The sequence below is a fragment of the Leopardus geoffroyi genome, chromosome A2 (genome assembly GCF_018350155.1).
Source record: "Leopardus geoffroyi isolate Oge1 chromosome A2, O.geoffroyi_Oge1_pat1.0, whole genome shotgun sequence".
Classification (NCBI taxonomy): domain Eukaryota; kingdom Metazoa; phylum Chordata; class Mammalia; order Carnivora; family Felidae; genus Leopardus; species Leopardus geoffroyi.
In genome coordinates, this window is record NC_059331.1 from 169461499 (window position 1) to 169481938 (window position 20440).

General features: G+C 53.7%; 1 protein-coding gene across 2 annotated transcripts in view; it reads right to left on the reverse strand.

Moving 5' to 3' along the window:
* Positions 1-489: 489 nt before the first annotated feature.
* Positions 490-20440, reverse strand: part of VIPR2 (vasoactive intestinal peptide receptor 2) — a 70309-nt gene continuing 50358 nt past the window's right edge. For both annotated transcript variants that reach the window (XM_045496366.1, XM_045496365.1), the window contains 9 exons: positions 20281-20378; positions 14509-14650; positions 9137-9287; positions 8412-8472; positions 6869-6938; positions 6271-6362; positions 3119-3248; positions 3004-3045; positions 490-2312 (listed from right to left, as the gene is read on the reverse strand). In XM_045496366.1, coding sequence (XP_045352322.1) covers positions 2139-2312; positions 3004-3045; positions 3119-3248; positions 6271-6362; positions 6869-6938; positions 8412-8472; positions 9137-9287; positions 14509-14650; positions 20281-20378 — 960 coding nt within the window. In that variant the 3' untranslated portion in view covers positions 490-2138. The remainder of the gene's footprint in view (positions 2313-3003; positions 3046-3118; positions 3249-6270; positions 6363-6868; positions 6939-8411; positions 8473-9136; positions 9288-14508; positions 14651-20280; positions 20379-20440) is intronic.

The following is a 20440-nucleotide window of genomic DNA, read 5'->3' on the forward strand; positions in this document are numbered from 1 at the left end:
TCCTGCAGGTCTGAGTTCTAGCAGTGTGTGGCAGTCCTCCTGAAGGGAGGTGTCTGGGTGAGCAGGGAGTGGGCCAGAGCTAGGTTTTATTTGCCTGTGACGTACGTGAGGCTTGGGGTCAGCGTGCAGACACGCGCACATGTGCGTGCACACGTGTGTCGGCCCTGCCCCCAGTCAGCAGGTTCTCGGGTTCCTGTGTGTGTGCGGGGCCCTCACCCCCAGGGCTGCGGGGGCCACTGTAAGTCATGATGGCCGTGGACCAGGATGCTCTAAGGAGGATGTCCTGGAAGGCGGCCTAAGTGCCTTGGGGAAGGGTGGCTGTTTCCAGCGGCCGTGAAGGTGCCAATGCCTTCTCCTTTCCCTCCTCTATCAGAGCTCCGCTTTAGGTGTGGATTTCCCCTGAAGGTGATGGTGCTCAGCTAAAAAGTGCAACCTCTCATCAGTGTGAGACCCGAGGACCACGGGACTTGCAGAGTGAGTCTACCAGCCTACAGATAGGAAATGGGGTTTTATTGAAGTTTCCACATGTGACTTGTGGGTGTTCCATACACATTGACAACATTTAAGACGACACATGTTGATTCTTAGACCACCAGCTCCTGCTGTCAGTAAATATTCAATTTCCCGTCCCCCTTCCCGTTCCCAGGCAAGACAGACCGGTCGACGCCTCACTGGGCCTGGGCCCTGCCGGCTGAGGAGAAGGTCCCTGGATGGCCGGTGCATGTCTAACGCAGGAGCACAGCCTGCGGCCCCACATAAGCCTGGGTCTGGCTCTCTGCTGGTCACGTGGACCCGGTTACAGTAAATCATCTGAGGTGGGGGCCCTGGCTCCAGGTGGCCTCTGAACACAGCCGCCCTGCGTCCCTGTCTGTCCAGGCCTTTTACACACACCAACTTGAGCTGCGGGACCCAAGACTAGCGGCTTCCACCCTGGCCTGCCCCCGTCTGCCCCACCCCACTCCCTGGCACCGGCCATTGAGGCCGTTGGCCCTGTGGCCTCGGTCTGTGGTGCCTCAGGAAGAAGACTTAGTGGCCTCATTTTGGGGGGCAGCGGTATCATAAAAAGGGTTGAGGAACTGAGTGCAGCAGCCGGACGGGGTTTGGGCAGAACGCCCGTCTATTGGGTGTGCAGGGTTAGGGCCGGGACAGTGTGGCCTCGGTCTGCTCGCTGACTTCCTGCTCCCTCTGTGGTTGCTCAGCCACCCAGACCTCTCTCCAAGTCTGTAGACATCAAGGGAACTGGAAGCTAGGACTGCTGCTTGTCAATTCTGGACAGGAGCACTCGACACATTTTTATATTTTGTTAGACTAATTCTCCATTTAAACAGAAATGACTGTAAGATGATTTTCATTAAGAGGAGAATAAGTGTCTGCTCCCACTAAATAAAATGTCTAGTGTCTCTGTCGCCCCGATGCCCAGATCCCACAAGCCCAGCCTTCTCACTGCTCTTGGGGGAAGAGGCCTGAAGTGGCCTCAGGAAGAGTCTGTTTCAGTGGTTGAGGGCCCCTCACAGAGCGCAGGTGCCCTTGAGGGGTGATGTGCCACCCCTCCTGCTATCTGACAGCTGTGTCTGCACTTTCCTTGGGCCAAGCCGGCTGTCCTGGTGGACAAGCAGGGAGAGGAGGCCCTGGGGCAGGAGGGGAAAAGCAGGGGCGCCCAGCAGGGGCAGGTTCCACCTGGACTGGCCAGAGTCTCACGGAAATCCTCAAAGGGCTTCTGTGCATGAGTCCTGCAGACGAGAGGGCTGCCCAAGTGGGGACCGGCCAGTGGTGGGGGTCATGCAGAGGGAGGGCCCAGCCCCCAGGTCAGGCCACTGCCTCCTGCCCAGAACTGGCATCGAGGTGAGAAAACCCCCTTGATTTCTTCCCATTACAGTTGGACCCGAGTTCTGGTCAGGGGCCGTCTCTGTCTCCCTGTTCTCTTTGAAAATGGGTCCATTTGGCCAGACGACATTACGAGCAAAATGACCTACCTGCTGGAGTTTAACACTAACTGGACTCAAGACCCAGTTACAACGTAACCCAGTCCCGTGATGGGTGAGCAGAGGCCAGCCCCATCATGTTATGGAGGATTTCTCTACGGTGCTGGCTCCGGGGGAGGCACGAGGGCTCTGGGGAGTCTGCAGTGTGGTGGCACGCTAGATGACCGAGGTCTCTGTCTGCAGGAAGGACGGGGCACAGGAGCCCCGGTGGAGCTGCAGGGCACTCTCTGAGCCGTTCCTCGAGACGGACGAGCCGTGGAACCTGTGGTCCCGGCCGCAGGGCTGGCTCGGACACCAGCCCCGCCACTTCCTCTTCAGCTCACTCTGCACCTGCGGTGGGGGCAAGGCAATGAGGAAGTGGGGGTCACACGGGGTGTGAGCTTGGAAACGTAAACTCGGGTGCCCTCGAGAGAGGCCCCTTGGGCCGGGTCGGCCCCGACAGAAGGCGCCACCCCAACAGCGAGCTCCGGGAGGAGAGGAGACAAAACAGAAGGAACCGGGGGTTTTCCTGACATCGGGTGGGGAGTCGGTACTTGGGAGCCCAGTGACAGAGGTGAAGCGTGTTTGAATTGATGGAAGGGAGAGGGATGTGGTGAGCAGGTACACAGAGCCGCAGGACAGGAAGGACGTGGGAAATGGCATTCAGCGGGCAGAGCAGGGCTCAGAGGGGCTCACGCATGGACGTGCTGATGAGATGTGGGCTGCGAACTCAGGGAGCAGGATTCTCACCTGTGTGTCCCTCCCTCCCCACTCGGCCCCATGTCCAGGGTCAAGGAGCAAGATGGTGACCGTGCAGAGGGGCAGGGTCCCTCCCAACCACCCAGCCGGAGAGCCTTCCCGAGCAGGGCCAGGGGAGGCCAGGGCCACCGGCACTGCTGGTGTGGAGAGAAGGAGGCGGCCGTGGCCATCAGGGGCACTGGGGCTGCCCGACAGCAGACCTGGACCCTCGTTCAGGTGGGGGGGGGGCACATGAGGAAATCCCGCACAAGCTGAATGTCACCTGCTGTGACAGGGCACGTACTTCACTGTTGAGAAAACAGTAGAGAACCGCCACCACCAGGCCCTGAAAATGAGAAAGGGTCGTCAGGGGCCACTCGCCAAGCTGGGGGGAGGGCACGGTCCCTTCCCAGGTGTACCTGAAACGATCCGATGCACAGTTCAAACAGTATCTGGTATTTGGAGGAGATGCCAATAGGAAACACGGCAAACACCATATAGTGCACTCCAAACAGTGGGATGAGCAGCAGAGTGGACTTGGTCAGCCTCCTGCACCAAAGGGAAGGGCGCCGAGCTCAGGCCTGTGCCGCCACGTGCACGCAGGCCCACGGCCAGGGCCTCCCCCGGCCGGGCCTCGTATCTCACGGACTTAAGCGACACCCCCGCCCCCGCCACGGTCAGGGTGTGCCAAGGTGGGGAGGAAAGCGAGCACGCCCGGGCGAGTTCGGAGACGACGTCCCGACGAGTTCGCCAAGTGCGACGCCGGCCTGAGGGGCCTTAGTGCCCCGGGGTCGGGGCCCATCACCGGCACCTGAAGGGCAGAGTTTTACTCTGGGATCGGAAGAGCAGACTCAGCAGGGGTGCAGCTGAGCGCAACGTGTGGCAGCAGGGCGGCGACCCACGCTCTGGGTCCCACGCGTTCCGTGTTGCACGTGCAAACCCTCTGTCCGTCACATTCCCGCCCTCCCCGCTCAGGTCAGAAAGCAGATCTTCCGCTCACTGCATCATGTGCTGGGCTCGCCTCTGCCCTCCCCACAGTTGCACCTGTTGTCTGTGTCCCCGTCCCCATCCCCTGAGCAAACACAGTCTCCGTCTCCAAGCCAGTGCTTCTGGAGCCGCAGCCGCACCAGAGCCACCTGGAGGGCCAGCTCCGCCTTCGGGCTGCCGGCTCTGAGGTCTGGGGTGTCATCTGAGAATCTGCATTTCTATCAGATTCCCAGAGGTGCCACGGCTGCTGACTGGGAACCCTGCTTTGAGAACCACTGCCCTGAGCCGGGAACTCTCACCACTGCACGTGACCATCATGCAGGGATTCAAACGGCTCAGTCCAGCCTCCTCACTTCTATTAAATCAGGTCTCTGTGGGCAGCACTGGCCCTGGCAGTTCTGGCTGGTTCCAGTGTGTGGCCAAATTTGACCCTTGCAACTCCAACAACGTCTGCGTCAGGAGCATTGGGGTCAAGTCGGGGCTGGTCAAGAATGAGGGTCTTGGCCCCAGGCCTGTCAGGCCACCTGGTGATGTGCGTGCAGGTCAAGACGCCCTAATGAACACCCCGCAGCCTCATGGTGAGGGAGATGAGGGGGGAGGCCTCCCCCCCCCCCGACCTTCTCTAGTTCGTTGACCTTACCCAATGCTTAGAAAAAGTCATGAATTTCTTCACCTATTTTTGAGGCACATGCTTCAAAGCTAGCACCTAGAGCCTGGGATGTAAGTTCTGGAAGTTTCCATCTCTTCTGATTTCCCTCACAACAAAATACCACATCCTGTGGCATTTACAAAAAGCAGGGTGTCTCTTATTTCATGCAATCTGCACAAACCCCAGAAGCCCGGGGTATGGCCTAGGCCTCGTCGCAGAGGACGGCCCATCAGCGAGCATTGCCCCTTCACAGCCCCAGACGTCTAGCCTTACAAGGTTGCTGCCCTTGACGCCTCGGTTCAGCATTAGCCTGTGGACAGAAGGCGGGGCTGGGTGGGGGCCTGTGTCCTTCCGTTCACTGTGAGACGGGAGCCTGTCTGAACGCCCTCCCGTACTATGCACCTCGGCAGCTTGCTATGATGCTTGTCTCTAGCGGGACTTCCAGCGAGGCTGGTCCTGTTCTGTTACTGCTACTGTTATAACAATAGTTACAGAGAAGAGACATCAAGATACAACCAGAGGTCAGCGTCACAGACGTGCTCTGCCTTTTTTGCTATCCTGGAAAAAGAACAGATTCTATCTCCCCACTTATTTTTGTTTCTAAAGTACAAGCAAGTATCTCTAAGACCTACCTAATGAACACTCCCAAAGAACCCGCAGAAAAGGTCAGCATGGGAGCTAGACCAGACTGTCCCCGAATCAAAATTTCAGTTTCTAGGGCAACCGAGGACAGTCCCAGCCCTGAGCTGCAAGTGTGGGTGGGCTCCAGGACCTCCAGGTTTATCCTTCGTGGTTCGATGTGGGATCCCATCTCTAGGTCTGGCCTTTTATGCAGCCTCCTCTGACGGGCTGGGCAGAGACAGCGGTTCCTTGGATTTCACGTGCCCCGGGGCACAAGCAGATGTATCTGTTTACCAGACTTCCCCACAATACTTACTAGTGCCGGGGACTAAATGTCTTTAAAATATTAACTCAGTTAATCTTCATACCTTAGTGACAATTACTATTATTTCCACTTTACAGATGAGGAAACTGAGGCAGAGAGCAGTGGAGTCACATCCCCAAGGCCTCTGGCTGGTCTGTAAACCCAGCACCGGGCCTCTGACCACGAGAGATGCTGTCTGTCTGGCTTCTAGGTCCACTCCTGTTGTCTAAAGGGTGGAGAGGAAGGAGACAGCTGCGTGGGGCCACCCCCGGCCACTAGTCAGATAACCTGCCCAGGTCACACAGCTCTGGGTGGCTGAGATTCCAAACCTGGTCTACCTGATCCTGAGGCTCCCACGGGCTGGACCAACCACTCCACGCCATTGTCCACTTTATAACAGAGATGCGGGCTTTACTTTTTCTCCATAAATTCTTGATAGAAATTTATAGAATCTTTAAGTTCTTTTATAGTCTTCAGGTCCTCATTAATTAGCTGGATGACTGTGGGTGAGTTACTTAGCCTCTGCTCTCTTCCCCAAGGTGATTACCGTCTTCATGTCATTACTCAGCCAAGAAACGTGAGTTACTATGAGGCACAAACCTGGCATTAGGTGCCAGCGTGAACCGCGTGGTCTGATGGGGAGGAAGAATTAAGCATAAAACACAAATAATGTGTGGCCAAGGAGAACAGGCAGATTACAAAACAGAAAAGTGGGCAAATGCTTCGGTAAGCAAGCTCACTAGAGGATATCCATGCTGAAATGAAAGACGGAGGCTTGCCCCGAATAATAACCAGGGCACCATGGCAACCGCCCCCCCCCCCCCCCCCCCCGCTAGAGAAGACACTGCTGAATTAGCCACGAGCACAGTCCTGCCCCTGAAGGGGGAGAACCTGGGCCGTTTCTTGGTGCACAGACCCAGGACTCTAGTGTCTCTGCTCTCCATACATGCCCGTCCTCCCCACTCTCGGTTTCCAGGCAGCTCAGCCCTTGGACCCACACACATACTCACTTATACTGTGACTGGTCGTTGCCGCCGACGTCTGGGGATGTCAACTTCTGGAGTAAAATCCGTATAATACTAACAAAAAGGACAAAATTGACCTGCACAAATAGAGACAACATGTTGTATGTGAGGTGGGTGTGGCCAGGATGTGTCAGCCCCCCTGGGTCGTCTCCTTGCCTGGGACAGAGCTCCAGGCACCTGTCGCAGAAGCTCAGGAGCCCTGCCCAGCCCGGGTCTTCCCCAAAGTTGCAGCCTTGTCTCTTGACTGCCTCGTGTCTCACGAGTGAATTTGCGATGTGAGATGTCAAGGGATGTTAGAGGGAAAAGCAAGTGAGCCCTAACATTGTGACCTGACTCCCACAGTCCTCCTTCCCCACAGGGGAACATGCAGCTCTCTCCGCTGCCCCCCCCCCACTGAGATCTCATCCTGAAGGGGGACGAGTCCACCTCTGTGACTGCGGGGAGGGGCCGGGCCTCTTGTGTGCGGTTCTCCAAGACCGAGGAGAACAGGGCTGTTTATATTCAGTACAGGGAAAGGGGCTCCTTCTCTGCCCAAATGTGCAACCCGAGGGATAACTCATGTTTCGATACCGGAATTACTTACTATAATAGATATTAAAATTGGTGTTCGTATAACCCACCAGGGAACACTGTGGTCATTGGTATCCCAGCAACTATTGAAAAGAGAGAAGGAAAATCATGTTACCTCTGATTCATCCACAAACCAAGCACACAAGGGTCCGTGCACTGCCTGTGGCCTCGCCCCTGACGCGTAGCTCGTGTTCACGCCAGCCAACATCAGAAAAGGGAAGTTTCTCTCCCGAAAATTAATTTCCTCTCACCTCCCAAATGTTTTGTATTTGTGTCTTTCTTAAGTTTATTTATTTTTGAGAGAGAGAGAGAGAGAAATAATGATTGGAGGGGTGACAGAGAGAGGGAGACACAGAATCTGAAACGGGCTCCAGGCTCTGTGCTGTCGGCACAGAGCCCAACGTGGGGCTCGAGCTCCCCGACTGCGAGATCATGACCTGAGCCGAAGTCCGATGCTCAACTCAAGCCCCCCAGGCGCCCCTGTATTTGTATCTTGAATGAAGGGTCAAAATGCCTCTGGAACAACTGAGGCAGGCACAGCTAGGAGTGTCTGTCTAGCAGGGTGTCTCCATTCTCGGTCTTCAGCGTAAGGGTGGTCCCCAGTAGGAACTAGGATGGGGTGCTTGCGAGTGTCTCCATTATTCCGTCTGTCACCCACACCCCCACAGTGGGGCTCTGCAGCCCCTCCCAGCAAGGGCAGAGACCAATCCATGCCTCTGAATCTTAGCTGGTTTTGGCAGTAGGATGTGGAGCCCTTGGAACCTGCAGGACAGAAAGGAGCCTTCCGGCTGGCGCTGCCTCAGACTCGCCAGCTCTCGGCCGACCAGGCAGGTGCCCGTGGTGTGTGAGCAAGCCGGGCTGAGGCCAGAAGAATGCCATGTGCACAGAAACACACCATGTAAACCGTGATTATGTAAGCCGCTGAGTTTCAGGGCGGTTTGTTACCAGGAGTAGATAAGTGGTAAACCCTGAGAACCCTTTATGAGGCACAACATTCATGGGGGGAACCGGTGGCACCTGAGTGTGGGGCCATGATCCAGCTCACTGTGTACGTGAAACAGAGGAGATTTGGGCCCCGCTCACGCTGCATTTTAGAGAACAACTATCTCAGAGAGCTGCACTCCCGCTGGCCATTTCAACCTGGTCTTCAACTGGTCCCCCCTCCATACTTGGCTCCGGGCAAACAGCGCCTGCGTTTTGCTTGGTTCCCTTTTGTGAACACTGCTTCTCCTACCTAATGCTCCTCCCCTCTCTGCCTGCGTTATCCCAACCCCAGCTTCGCGCAGGACCTGGTTCGGTTCCCATCCCTCACACGCATCTTCTCCAAACGCTCCCGCCCCAAACAATTCCTCCCTTGTGAAGGTCAAGGTCTTCCCCATGGGGGGTGTTCAAATGATGGCCGCGTTACTCTCCGCGTGGCTGCCACTGCAAATGCAAACCTGCCTTCCAAGCAGATAATAAGCTTCTTTCTAGTTTCCAAAGACGTAACGATGCCAGCAAGTAGCCAGCACAGCTCAATCTCATTTTAAGGGCAGAGGTATGAACACAGCACTCACCCTGTGTCTTCTAAGGAGAGCCTGGCCGCGGTCCATGCGCCTGTGCAGATGGTGGGGATGCCTGCAGAAAGACACCAGATTCCCCCCAACCCCGCGCTAGTTAGCAGCTGTGCACCCTCCTTTACCGGAGTCGGCAAGGACAAGGGCTTTCTGACGGAAAGATCAAGCGGAAACGCTTCAGAAGCACACAGAAGTTTATGCTCATGCCTTACAAAGCAGTGACGATACACGTGTTTGAAAGCTGGAGCTTCTCTGGGTGGAATGCGTCACGGTGCATCGTGAGTGTGGTTACTGTGGGCTGGAGTGTGGCAATGATCGCAAGAGGGGACCCTCGCTGTGAACGTGGGTGTCTCGTGGCTTCGCAGCCCTGCCAGTCCTGACTAGTGGAGGCTCCTGCTACCTGGCATGTCATTGGGACCTCCTGGTAGAGGGCTTTCTCCTCCAAGGCCCTTCTTTCTGACTTTCCCACCACTGGGGGAGCCCCAGGAGTGGGAGCTTAGAATAGCTTTAAACCAGCTTCCTGATTCCCAGAAATATGCAGGTGTTGTCTCCAGGAACCTAGTCACCCGAGAAAAGCCCCTCCTAATAGGACCTGGAGTGCATCGTACAGGGGCAGGAAAGGGTTTTCTGAACGGGGAGGTCTGCGTTTATAGATGAGAGGGGCAGGAACAGAGGCCTGGGTGGGAGACAGGGTGTCGGGCACACACGGGGAGGACAGTCCTTACCCCATCCGATTAGGAGATAGGCCACGAAGCGTCGGCCGGGGGAAAATATGGCCACCAGGAGGGTGTGCAGGTACAGCCCCTCCACCAGCAGCCAGTAGAAGTTCGCCATGATGCAGTACTGGAAAAGCACCAGGCTCAGCTTGCAGCCGACCTGGAAAGTCACGGACAGAGCAAGAGAACATGTTCAGGCCATGAGAAGACAGCTCACGGTGGGCAGAGGCGCTCCAGCGCACAAGCAGGCACACGTCTGTGTGACGAGCTGAGGACACCAGCACAGCGGTGTTAGAGTGAGGCCCCTGGCGTCCACAACCCTGGGACCCAGAACTTGCTGGAAGAGAAACACGGGCAGGAGGCAGATGTCCACAGACGCCTCTGAAGGCAGCGAGCTGTGGGACTGTGGCGGTGAGCACACCCGCCTGTGCCCCCTGCGCCCCCACCCTCTGCTCACCTACCTGCCCTGCTCGTCCTCACCACCCACTCGAGAGGAGACAGAAAAGTCAAGGGCAGAACAAGGGAATCCAGCAAGCCCTCATGTCCCCAGGCATTTTGAGAGCTTTCACTGGGAACAACCACACAGCATATAAAATAAATGTATTTTAACCTCTCAGACCTTCACATGAACGTACGGGTGTTTTAGCCTCTTGAGCAAATATGAAATTGAGGCTTTTAGTCAGTAAGTTTGTTCAAGTGTACTAAAACGATCAGGACTTCATTTCTATTCTTCTATATCTCTGCTGCCTCCCCTCCCGAATACATATGTATCCAGGTGCGATGGAGATGCACGTGCTTATGTGTATGTGTGGGTATATTTGATATATGCGTGAGTATACCTCTATAGATGTGGATATGCTCACATACATGTGGATATACCGAGACACGCGGATGTTCTGTATACGTATATGAGGTAGATACACGTGTGCGTATGTGGATATACTGACATGCTGACCTGTGTATTTGGGGGTTGATGTGCTTACAGGAAACTCACGGTAGCCCTTCCAAGCTGGTGCCCGGGGCTGATGGGAGCGTTAACCAGGTGGCCCACTGAAGATGCCCCTGCACTCTCTCCGGTCTTCCCACCCTGACCCTGTTCCGGTCTCTCTTTCCTAAGTAGGGCAAGGCTCAGCTTATCTTTGTAAGGTGCTGCACGGAGAGTGGTTGCGGCTAGTTGAGGCTGAGGGCCAGATGCCCGCAGGGCCGGGAGCAGGGCTGGCACGTGGAAACCACCCGCAGAATGTCATGACCCGGGTGCTGTGAGCGGAGAGGCGCATGTGGGGACTCAAGTACGGGAGCAGGGAAACTAACCGAAGTGAACTTGTGACTTCGTGCCACAGAAGTGCGTGTTCCGCGCCCACCAGACGGCAAAGCTCTGAAAAGCTGCACGTCATTGACCTCTGGGAAAGCCAAGCGGCAATGTTTGCTTCAGTTTTTAAATACACGTGCCCTCTGGTCCGCGGTCCCTCGTGACTTCCTTCTGAGGGAAGAACACGGTGCATGAAGACACGTGTGCACTGACGTTTGTGGTGCTTGTAACTGGTGGGACGATGAAATAAGGTCACGTCCACACGCTACACTATTGTGCCACCATTCGATGTGACACACCAGGGGACTTGGAGGGTTGCCATGGTGTCCTGCCGCTTGAGGAAGAGAGACGCAGGAAAAGCCTGTTTAACTCGACTCCATTGTCTTGGTAAAATAGCGAAAACGCCGTCTCTGCCTTTCTTCTCATTTGTTCCTTGACCATCAGCACAGTGTACGGACAGGAGGTCTGCAGTGACAAGCTCTCTGCTGACCTCCCCTTCCTGGGTGGTGGTTTCAAACTGCATCCCTCAGGGCAGACAGCGTGGCAGGAGCGCCTCCGGAACACGCTGCAGCCCAGACAGCACACACACACACACACACACACACACACACACACAGGTGCATGGGCCAAGGCCCGTCCCCTGGTCCCGGAGCCTCCCACCAGTGTGCATGGCTGGAGTCAAGGGGAGCAAGCCGGGGGCTCCTGCTGAGGGTCAGCATCCAGGCACCCACGTGGTTGTTCATTGTCTCTAGACTAGACTATGCCTTTCCAGAGGCCAGACAATCGCCAGGCAAAGCCGTGCAGAGAAGGAGGCCATGTGTGCGGAGCTGGGCGGTGGTAGGGAACTGGAGGTGGGGCACTGCCCCCTGTTTGGCTTTATGATAGAACACGAGACGCTTGGCCTCGAGGCCCGACTCCCTGGAGAGAACAGGAAAAGCTGAACCCGCCTCCAGGTTGTCAAAGGTAAGAATGAGTAACACGCCTCACCGTGCAGAAATGTAAGGTGTGTCCCTAGTCCCTGGGAGACTTACGGCATCTGTAGTTGTTGGTTAAAAACCACAAAAAAAGAGGCTATTTCAATGTGTGAAAACACCGTGAAGCAGAGGGCTACGGGGTGAGCGTGGCCCTTGGCGCATGTGTGGGCCTGGCACGACAAGCGACAGAGCTGTGTGCCTGTGGTAATGCCCCCTTGTGCAGCTTCACACGTGTCCGGTGTCACAGCAGTGCCACACTAGAGGATGTGGGGCTCCCATCGCACCACGCAAAGCCCAGACCAGCAGTCCTTTCAAGCATAGATCCGAGCACGGACAGAGTAAAGTCTGAAGGTACATGTGTGTTCCTGTGTGTGTGAGTCCCCCTGTGGGTGCACCCATGCTTGTGACTGTGTGTGTGCACGTGTGTCTGCACACCAGTACCTGTGTTCATGCAGGTGTGTACCTCTGTGAGCATGCATGTATATGTTTGCATGCATGTGCGTGTGCACACTCTCACTCACTCCCTTCCTCCTGACCCCGGCCATTCTGACCTGGGCCGTGGACTGGCACAGCCACTCGGGGGGCCCAGGAGCCTCCATGATGTGCAGACGCTCAGCCTCCAGCCTGAGTCTGTGCCTCCCATCCTATCCTCAGCCCCCCTGGGGCAGCAGGCAGTGGCCAGGTCAGAACTTAGCTCTGGGCTGGGTGCATCCCTGTTTAGATGTTATGGCTTCATTGCAGAGCTCATAGTTGCCACGTACGTCCCGACCCAAGCCCTCCCTGGGGCAGGCTACACTCGGGCTCTCAGGGAGCACCTTGGAAAGCCCGAGGGTGGGTTTTTGAGAATCCTTGTCAACTACACATGCCATCTGTTCTGGTCTCAGTGCGAATAGACTGCCTGTGCCAGCCCCCTCGGCAGCCAGGAGGAGACACACTGAGCCCAAGGGTCACTGTTACGTCCAGGGCGTGTAGAGAGAGGGGCCGGTGGAGGGAGAAGCCTTCTCTTGGAAGGAAACAGACTCTGTCGGGTTCCCGGTCCTGCAAATGTCTTGAGAAACAGACTCCTGGCCCTATGTGGAGGAGATGTGCCCTGTGTTCGTCCTGGGAGCATAATGTTGGTTTGATCAAACCCAGCTGAGAACAAAAATGTCCACACAAATGCAACTGTAAGAAAAGATGTTTTTTCTGTGCCTCATGCTGCGGGCTGACTGCATCTCTGACTAACTTACGCAAAACCTCCAATTCTCTGGGCACAATAAGAAGGAAGACGCGGTCCTCCTTCTCTCCTGCCTTCTTTCCTCTGTTGGCACACAGCTCAGTGGCACCGTGCTGGAGGGGTGCAGCTGGGGACTGGGCAGGGGGACCCTGTCCCCGCTCCCTCCTTCTCACACTTCAGTCCTCAGACCTGGATCCTTGGGGGATCTTTAATGCCAGAGCGTGCTGTGCACCTGTGGCTTGAGCCCTGCCTGCAGCCCCATCGAGTCCACCCAGCTGCTGGGCTTCCCTCAGCCTGTGTCCTCATTCACAAATTGCTCTCTGGAAGGTCACTGGGCACTCAGCCTCAGTGTCCGTGCAAAGAGCCTTGTCCTCTAAGACTCTCGAGAAATGGCTGGGCGAGGCCCCAAATGTTGGGAATGGTGAAGGGGTCTGTGATTCCCAGTGTAGGGGCAGGCGGGGTGCGGTGGGCAATGGCAGGGCACTTGCTCCCTCTGGTCTCCGTCACTCCCCTGCCCCTCAGGAGCCCACCAGGTCTTGTCTATGTGTCTGGGAGCACAGCCCCGGGCTGGATGCCCCACCAGGGCCCAGTCCTTTAATAAGAAGCAGAGGAAGGAGGGCTTCTTCCAGCAGAGCTTTGAGGCCCCCCAGAGAAGAGAGTGGAGGTTTCTCAGCAAGAGGAGAGCCCGGACTGGCTTTGGGGCTCACCCCTTGTCACCTACGTGGGAGATTCCATGGTGGGGCGTGAGCCCCAGGGGCCCTAATGTCCCCTCAGGGGTGGGAGTTTGCTAGGTGAAGGATCTTGTGTTAATTTTATTATTACAGCAAACTCCTTTTATTAACTCAGTCCAAGTGTGTTATGAGCTGATTATCCCCAGAAATACGTTCACCTGCAGCCTCGGAAACAGCTGATGTTCTGTGATGTTACAAAAGGCTTCACTGTCTTACAACTAATTCCAATCTGTTCAGTCCAGAGCCACAGTGCCACGCAGATGAGTCCATCTGCTTGGAACTCGCGAGGAGAGCCGGCATGCTGGCTCCTTAGGAAGACAGGGGCCAGCCTCAGAGCCTGCGGTCAGATCCAGACTGAGGCACCGGAGCCCAAGGCCCTGAGGACACTGCATTGTGCGGCCGCAGAGGAAACTTAGTGGAGGGACTTGCGTATCGGAGGGCACAGTAAACGCACCAAGCACTAAAGGCCCGCCAACACCCACCACGAACACAGCCAGGGGCGAAGAGCGGCACCAGTGGTGTGCATCTCTAGAAATCATTGGCACGGCCTCCCTTGTATCAAAGAGCTGGGCCCAGGCACACTCACAGATGCGCACTGGGCTCCCAGCAAGTGCTGCAGGAAGGAGTTCATTCACCACACAGGTGACTTCCTCCCAGCAACCCATGGAAGCACCTATGCTCATCATCTGGGAGACTTGGGCTGAAAATCATGGCGTTGTGCATCTGCATCGGGTTTTCTAGCCCAGAGCGGCTGCTGATCACTGGAGGCAGTGCCCTTGTGTTGTTCTGCCTCTGCCTGGGCTTCAGTGCTCAAGGCCCGTGACCTCCAGCCTCTGGAGGTGCCTGGGACATTGCAGGTGCCTTTGTCATTGCAGGTGAGACAAAGGTGAGTGCGCCTTCGTCTCCACTGCCCACCTGGACCTGCTCTGAGACCCAGCCTCTTGGCCAGGCCCCTGCGCTTCTTGGGCCTGACCCCTTGCCTTCACCAGTGCCTCAGAGACCCCTGTGTGCTGGCTATGGGACTTCATCACAGTGTGAGCTGGGGACAGAGACAAAGGGGTGGGGCAGTAAGGAGGCAAAGGGCTCTGGGGCCGTTCACAAAGGCCACCCTCCCCTCAGTGACAGGATCCTGCTCACAGGGATAGCCTTACCCAGGAGGATGGCTGGTCAAGGCAGTGCAGCGTGCCTGAGCTGGAGTACAGAATATCGTCCTTGACCAACACTGAGATGGCTCTTAGGATGAAGGAGAGGAACAGGTTCAGGTGGATGTAGTTCCGGGTACAATGCAGCTTCCTGTGGTGGGGAAGGCAGGGATGAGGGGTGGGGGAGGCAGGGATGAGGGGTGGGGGAGGCAGGGATGAGGGATGGGGGAGGCAGGGATGAGGGATGGGGAAGGCAGGGATGAGGGGTGGGAGAGGCAGGGATGAGGGGTGGGGGAGGCAGGGATGAGGGGTGGGGGAGGCAGGGATGAGGGGTGGGAGGCAGGGATGGGGTGGGGGGGGAGGGTTAGATAATCAATCTCGGATGTTGTGAACACATTAACAATTACCTATGTGGCTTTAATCTTAAGGTTTTCTTCTTTTTGTATGGAAGTTACTGTTCCTTACTGTATATTTGGGATGTTTTCAGTTTTGCATTATGGTAACTAGTTTTCTACATCAAGCTTTTCCTTTATTTCTGATGAGCTCCTCAGGCTGGGGTCGTGAAATAGGATTTCAGGATAACACTGTAAAGCAAACGGTGCCGAGTCCGGAGCCTGCAATGGCGTGTGCCCACTTCCAGCCGCCGAGACCCCACCTCCTCACAGCCAATTTCCTGCGAGGCCCATAGCAGTGATCTGCCTTGGAACTCAACTTTAATGATACCTTGCTTCTCTAAAAAGTGCTTGGAACATTTTGTTTCTAATTCTCTTGTACCACTTAAATTCTGCTCTGGAGAACACTTATCTGGGCATTTGATTTGACGTGGACTTTTAATTCAGAGCCCTCAGGAAGCAAGCTTCACACAAGCGCACTCCCACAGTCACTACTAGATCTTTAGGGTTAAGTAAAGGTGCCATTTTTGAAGGACATTAGAAAACACACCGCAGAAGTCTTGCATGAGAGGCTGGAAAGAAGCAGCTTATCTGACCACCTCCCCCCAAGGGGTCAGTGTGATTTCAGAAAGCCACCTGAGGACTCAGGATTGTGGCCAGAGTGGCCAGGACCTAGAGGACCAAGACCCAGGCGAGAAGGGAGACACCGAGATGCACCCTACGTCCTCCCTCCGCCTCGGGTCTCCTCATGTGAGGCAGCTACCCACACAAGGTGTGCCGTGCTGGGTGAGAGGCCAAGGGATGAGGCCAAAGCAGTGGCTAAGGAAGTAAGGCTGGGAAGAAATGTTAGCAATCTCACGCACTGAGCAACGGCTACTGGGATTCAGGGTCTGCAGGAACAGAGGCGCTCCTGGGCTTTAATTAGAAACCCGGGGAGAGCTATGGTCTAGGAACTATGACAAACCAGAAACAACAGACTTCCCAAAGCTTGAGACATGGTCTCAAATCAGCTGAACCCCCGAGTGGCTCAGGGTGATCTGCCAATCTTGCTAGAAAAATTAAATCCTCTCTGTAGCAAGATATCACCCAAAGCCTCTATAATTTAATTATTTGTAATTTCAAAAATGAAGTACAAGGCGTGCCGGGAACAGGAGCTAATGATCAAATGCAACAAAAACCCCAGGGAATAGAAGGAGATTCAGATACTGGCATTTTAAGACAGGCACTGTCTTGCTCAGATTTACATAGTCAAGAAAACTGATGAAGAGGTGGAGAATTGTATTAAAGAACGGAATTGATTGTAACAATCAAATGGAACACTGAAAACTCAGAAAGAACCCTGAAATGAACAAATAGCTGAGTCTGATGTTAGGTCAGACGTAGTACATGAGAATACTCTGAATTAGAAAACATATCAGTGGAGTAAGTACAGATTAAAGCGGAGACAAAATGAGGGAAAGCACAGAAAAAGTGTAGGAAATATAAGGGAAAATGGTGAAAACCCTGAACCCATGACAGTACGGTTTGAGAAACAGGAGACAAAAAAGGAAGAAGCAATATTTAAAGAATACTAGGTAAGAATTTTGGAAACTAGTAAAACCCAGTAACAGATTAAAGGAATGTTATTAACCCCGAGAAGGAGAAATACCAAGGAAACCGCATTAAGTCCCATGATGGTGCAGCTGCTGAAAACCCGAGACCAAACAAAACCCTCGAGGCGTCTGGGGAAAACGACGCATCCCTTCAGAGCAGCAGCAGTGAGACTGGCAGCTGACTTTAAAAAGAAAAACGAGGCTCATGTTTAACGTGATGACAGAAAATAGCTGCCGATAAGGAATTCAACACTCTTGAAAATATTCTCAAAGGAAGGCAAAATTAAAGCGATCGCAGGCAATCAAAAACCACGAGGAGTCATTGCTGGCAGGCCTGTGCTGACAGATACCGAAGGGGGTCGTCAGGCAGAAGGGGAAGGACCCCAGGTGGAGACACGAAATACAGGAAGGAACTCGGGGAAGATGAAGACGTCTCCAAATAGATACTGACTCTAAATGACGGCAACTATAATGACCTATGGCCTTAAAATAGACGTCGGATTAAAATACAGCACAAGGGGCGCCTGGGTGGCGCAGTCGGTTAAGCGTCCGACTTCAGCCAGGTCACGATCTCGCGGTCCGTGAGTTCGAGCCCCGCGTCGGGCTCTGGGCTGATGGCTCGGAGCCTGGAGCCTGTTTCTGATTCTGTGTCTCCCTCTCTCTCTGCCCCTCCCCCGTTCATGCTCTGTCTCTCTCTGTCCCAAAAATAAATAAACGTTGAAAAAAAAAAAAATTAAAAAAAAAATAAAAAAAATAAAATACAGCACAAAACACAAAAGGCATGGGTGGGGGTAAGTGGAATTAAAATGTTGTAAAGTCTCGAATTGATGGGGAAGTGGTAAAAACAGCAATTGGAGGTTAACTCCTAGGAGACGAGGATGCGTGTTGCAATTTTGGGGTGATGCCTAGAAGAAGAACAGAATGTATAACAACCTTAAAGGGGAAAATTAATAAAAATATTCAACAAATTGAAGGAAATAGGCAATGCGTGTGAAAGCCTGCTCCTCGCGGGAACAGCTCTCCTGGAAAGCGGCCTCTTTGCGCCCACTGCCCCTCGGGCTGGCTGCATTCACTCATCTCTCAAACCACCGTTCTCCCTTCCCTTCCCTTCCTTTCCCTCCCCTCCCCTCCCCTCCCTTCCTTTCCTCTAATCCCCTCCCTTCCCTCCCGTCCCCTCCCTTCCCTCCCCTCCCCTTCCCTTCCCCTCCCTTCCCCTCTCTTTTCTTCCCCCTCTCCTCCCCTCCCCTCCCTTCCCTTCCCCTCCCTTCCCTTCCCTTCCCTCCCCCTCCCCTCCCCTTCCCTTCCCCTCCCCTCCCTTCTCTCCTTCCCTCCCCTTCCCTTCCCCTCTCGTCTCCTCTCCTCTTCTTTTTTCTCCTTCTCACTCTCTCTCACCCATGACATTCCCCTGAGTGCAGTGGGGGGTTTATCGCTGTCACTCAGAGGTGAACACACACTGAATCCAAATAAATCACATTTGCTGAGTTTCTTAGCTGAGTCCTTTATCCCTCAGCGCTCAGTGTAACATTTCGCTTCCGAGTATGGATCTGCACTGGATGAAGGGTGGAGCGGAGACCGTGGCCTCCAGAGAAGCCGCGCTGGAGCCCGCTCAGGCTCGGCGGCTAGAACGGAACCCCAACAACTCCCGAGGGTGGAGGGAGGGGCGGGCGGTGGCGCATCTGTCCAGTTCTGCAAGCTGGGTGCTCGGCACCTCTGTGGGCTGCCCTCCTCTCGAGGGTAGGACGGGGACAGCAGTGGCACTTCCCTGCCTGAGCTAATGTAAGGACTGAGTTAATAAACACCTATAGAGTGTGTGGTGTGGTCTGTGTTAGCAACCGGCGCGGTTACTCCTGGGCTCGTGGGATTGGAGCTGCTTTGTCAAGTGCGTGGACCTCACACGCACTCAAAGATGGTGGCTGCGACGACCACCCAGCGAATCCCACGCAAGACTAGGTCGTGTGTTTGTTATTCAAGTCTATGCTGCACTTTGGACTTGGCGTAGGAGATACGTCACGCCGTTTCTGTGTTTGTAAAAGAAGAACGTGGTTACTTCATGCTTTCTTAGCTATGAGGCCACTATGAACAGCAAGTGTTCCACGACTGTAAGTAATTCTGTTTCCTGAGTGGCATTACTGGGTTGGAAATGGAGTTATTTTTACAGTCGGGAGTTTGAAATCGACACTTGTGGCATGGGACACATAAGCACAGCTGACAGATGGAGGCAGCAGCGTAAGCGCCTCTGTGACCCAAGGTGGAGGCGGACCTGAGGGCTTACACATCAGCTCTGGACACTTTTCCTGGCGGCCGTGACCCTCCGAACCAGCAGCAGAATGACACCGAAGCAGACATGTCCTTTCCTAACCAAGTGTCACCAGTGGGTGACTAACGAGGTCCATGTATAAAAGACTGTTTGATGCTCATGATGCCATCTGAGATTCTCTGAAGGACCCACATCCACGTTTGCAAAACTTCCAAAATGCCATTAGGCTGGCTAATTCAGTATGTCATGTATCACAAATCTGAGAGAAATCGCCAATGCCACGGATACGGATTGTTCAAGATGGGAACTCTTTAAACACAAGCTGAAATTCTTCTAGTTCAAGTTACCCTTATCGAGTCACCAGCTTACCTCCCTACATTTTTCCTTTCTTTTTCTTTAATCTTTAACCATTTAAAGATTTAAAAATACATAATAAAATACAAAAGACAGAACAGATATCAATGTTGCACCAGAGTTGTTCCTTTTCTTTTCAGAACTAGAATATGATGGTGACTACCCCACACAGTTCTGGATTAAAGGTACTGACGTACTCTTTCTGAGAATTACTACCCTCTAGATATGTTTGAGATGCCTGAAAAAAATAAACGACTTTATTACATTTGAAGGGATTCTCAGCTGCGTTCTTCATCAGTTTTCACTTGTTTACTTCCAAGTATGGATCTCCTAATGGGCTGTCTGTTAGTTTATAAAATATTCCATTTGTTTTATCTTTGATTTTATCTGAATACTGGCCAACGTTTGAACTAATCTGTGTGAAGATAAATAGATTAAATCCCTGTTAAAATAAGTGGGATATCATCCAGTTTATTTAGTGCTAGTGATACTCAAGCTTTTCAAGCCAAAAGCTTCTGTTCTGAAACCAAAGCCTCTAACTCTAACCCTGACCAACCAGCTGTATACAGTGTATGTTGTTAGTTACTGAAAAGACCTACCAGCGGTTCAGGTCGGGGGGAACTCTAACCTCACCAGCAGGTGAATAACGCAAAATTTAGAGTGCTGACTGCATGCCACAGAGCTTCACTAGCACCCACACTTTACAGGTCATAGACAGGTTAAGTAATTTGTCCAAGGTCACACAGCTACTAAGAGACTGACCCAGGATTTGAACCCAGGCAGTCTGACCCCTGCTTTCATATTCTTGACCACAGTGTAGTGTCTCTTAATAAAGCACTGATGCCCCAAATGTAGCTGCTTTCTGAGTAGCAAGGGCGAGATCACATTGCTTCTGTATTTTCAAAAGATTTGCACAATGGCTAACATTCAGTAAACAGCAGTTGAACTGAATTCTTGTCCAAAGGCAGTATTATCTCTTTATATAAGAAATGCAGAATAGTTAAATAAAAATGTAAATATTAGCATCATATTTCACACAAGCATTCCCCGAGGGAGTTTTATTGATTTAACACAGAGAGAGAGGGCTTGGAGGCAGTGACCTTCTGTCCTCCTCTGATGGGCCTAGACGGCTTAAATGGACAATTTCTGGTCTCAGACTGCAGAACTGCTCATTTCTGACACTTACCTGAAGAGGCAAAGAATTATGCTTCCGGTTGTCAGGGAAATCAGGGAGACACTGTAGCCCAGCGTGTAAATGGCTTTCACCAGAACGTAAAACGCAATCTGCAAAGAAAGAAAAACACACGTGTGAGCTTTTGGTGGCCAGCAGTGGACAAAGCATAGGT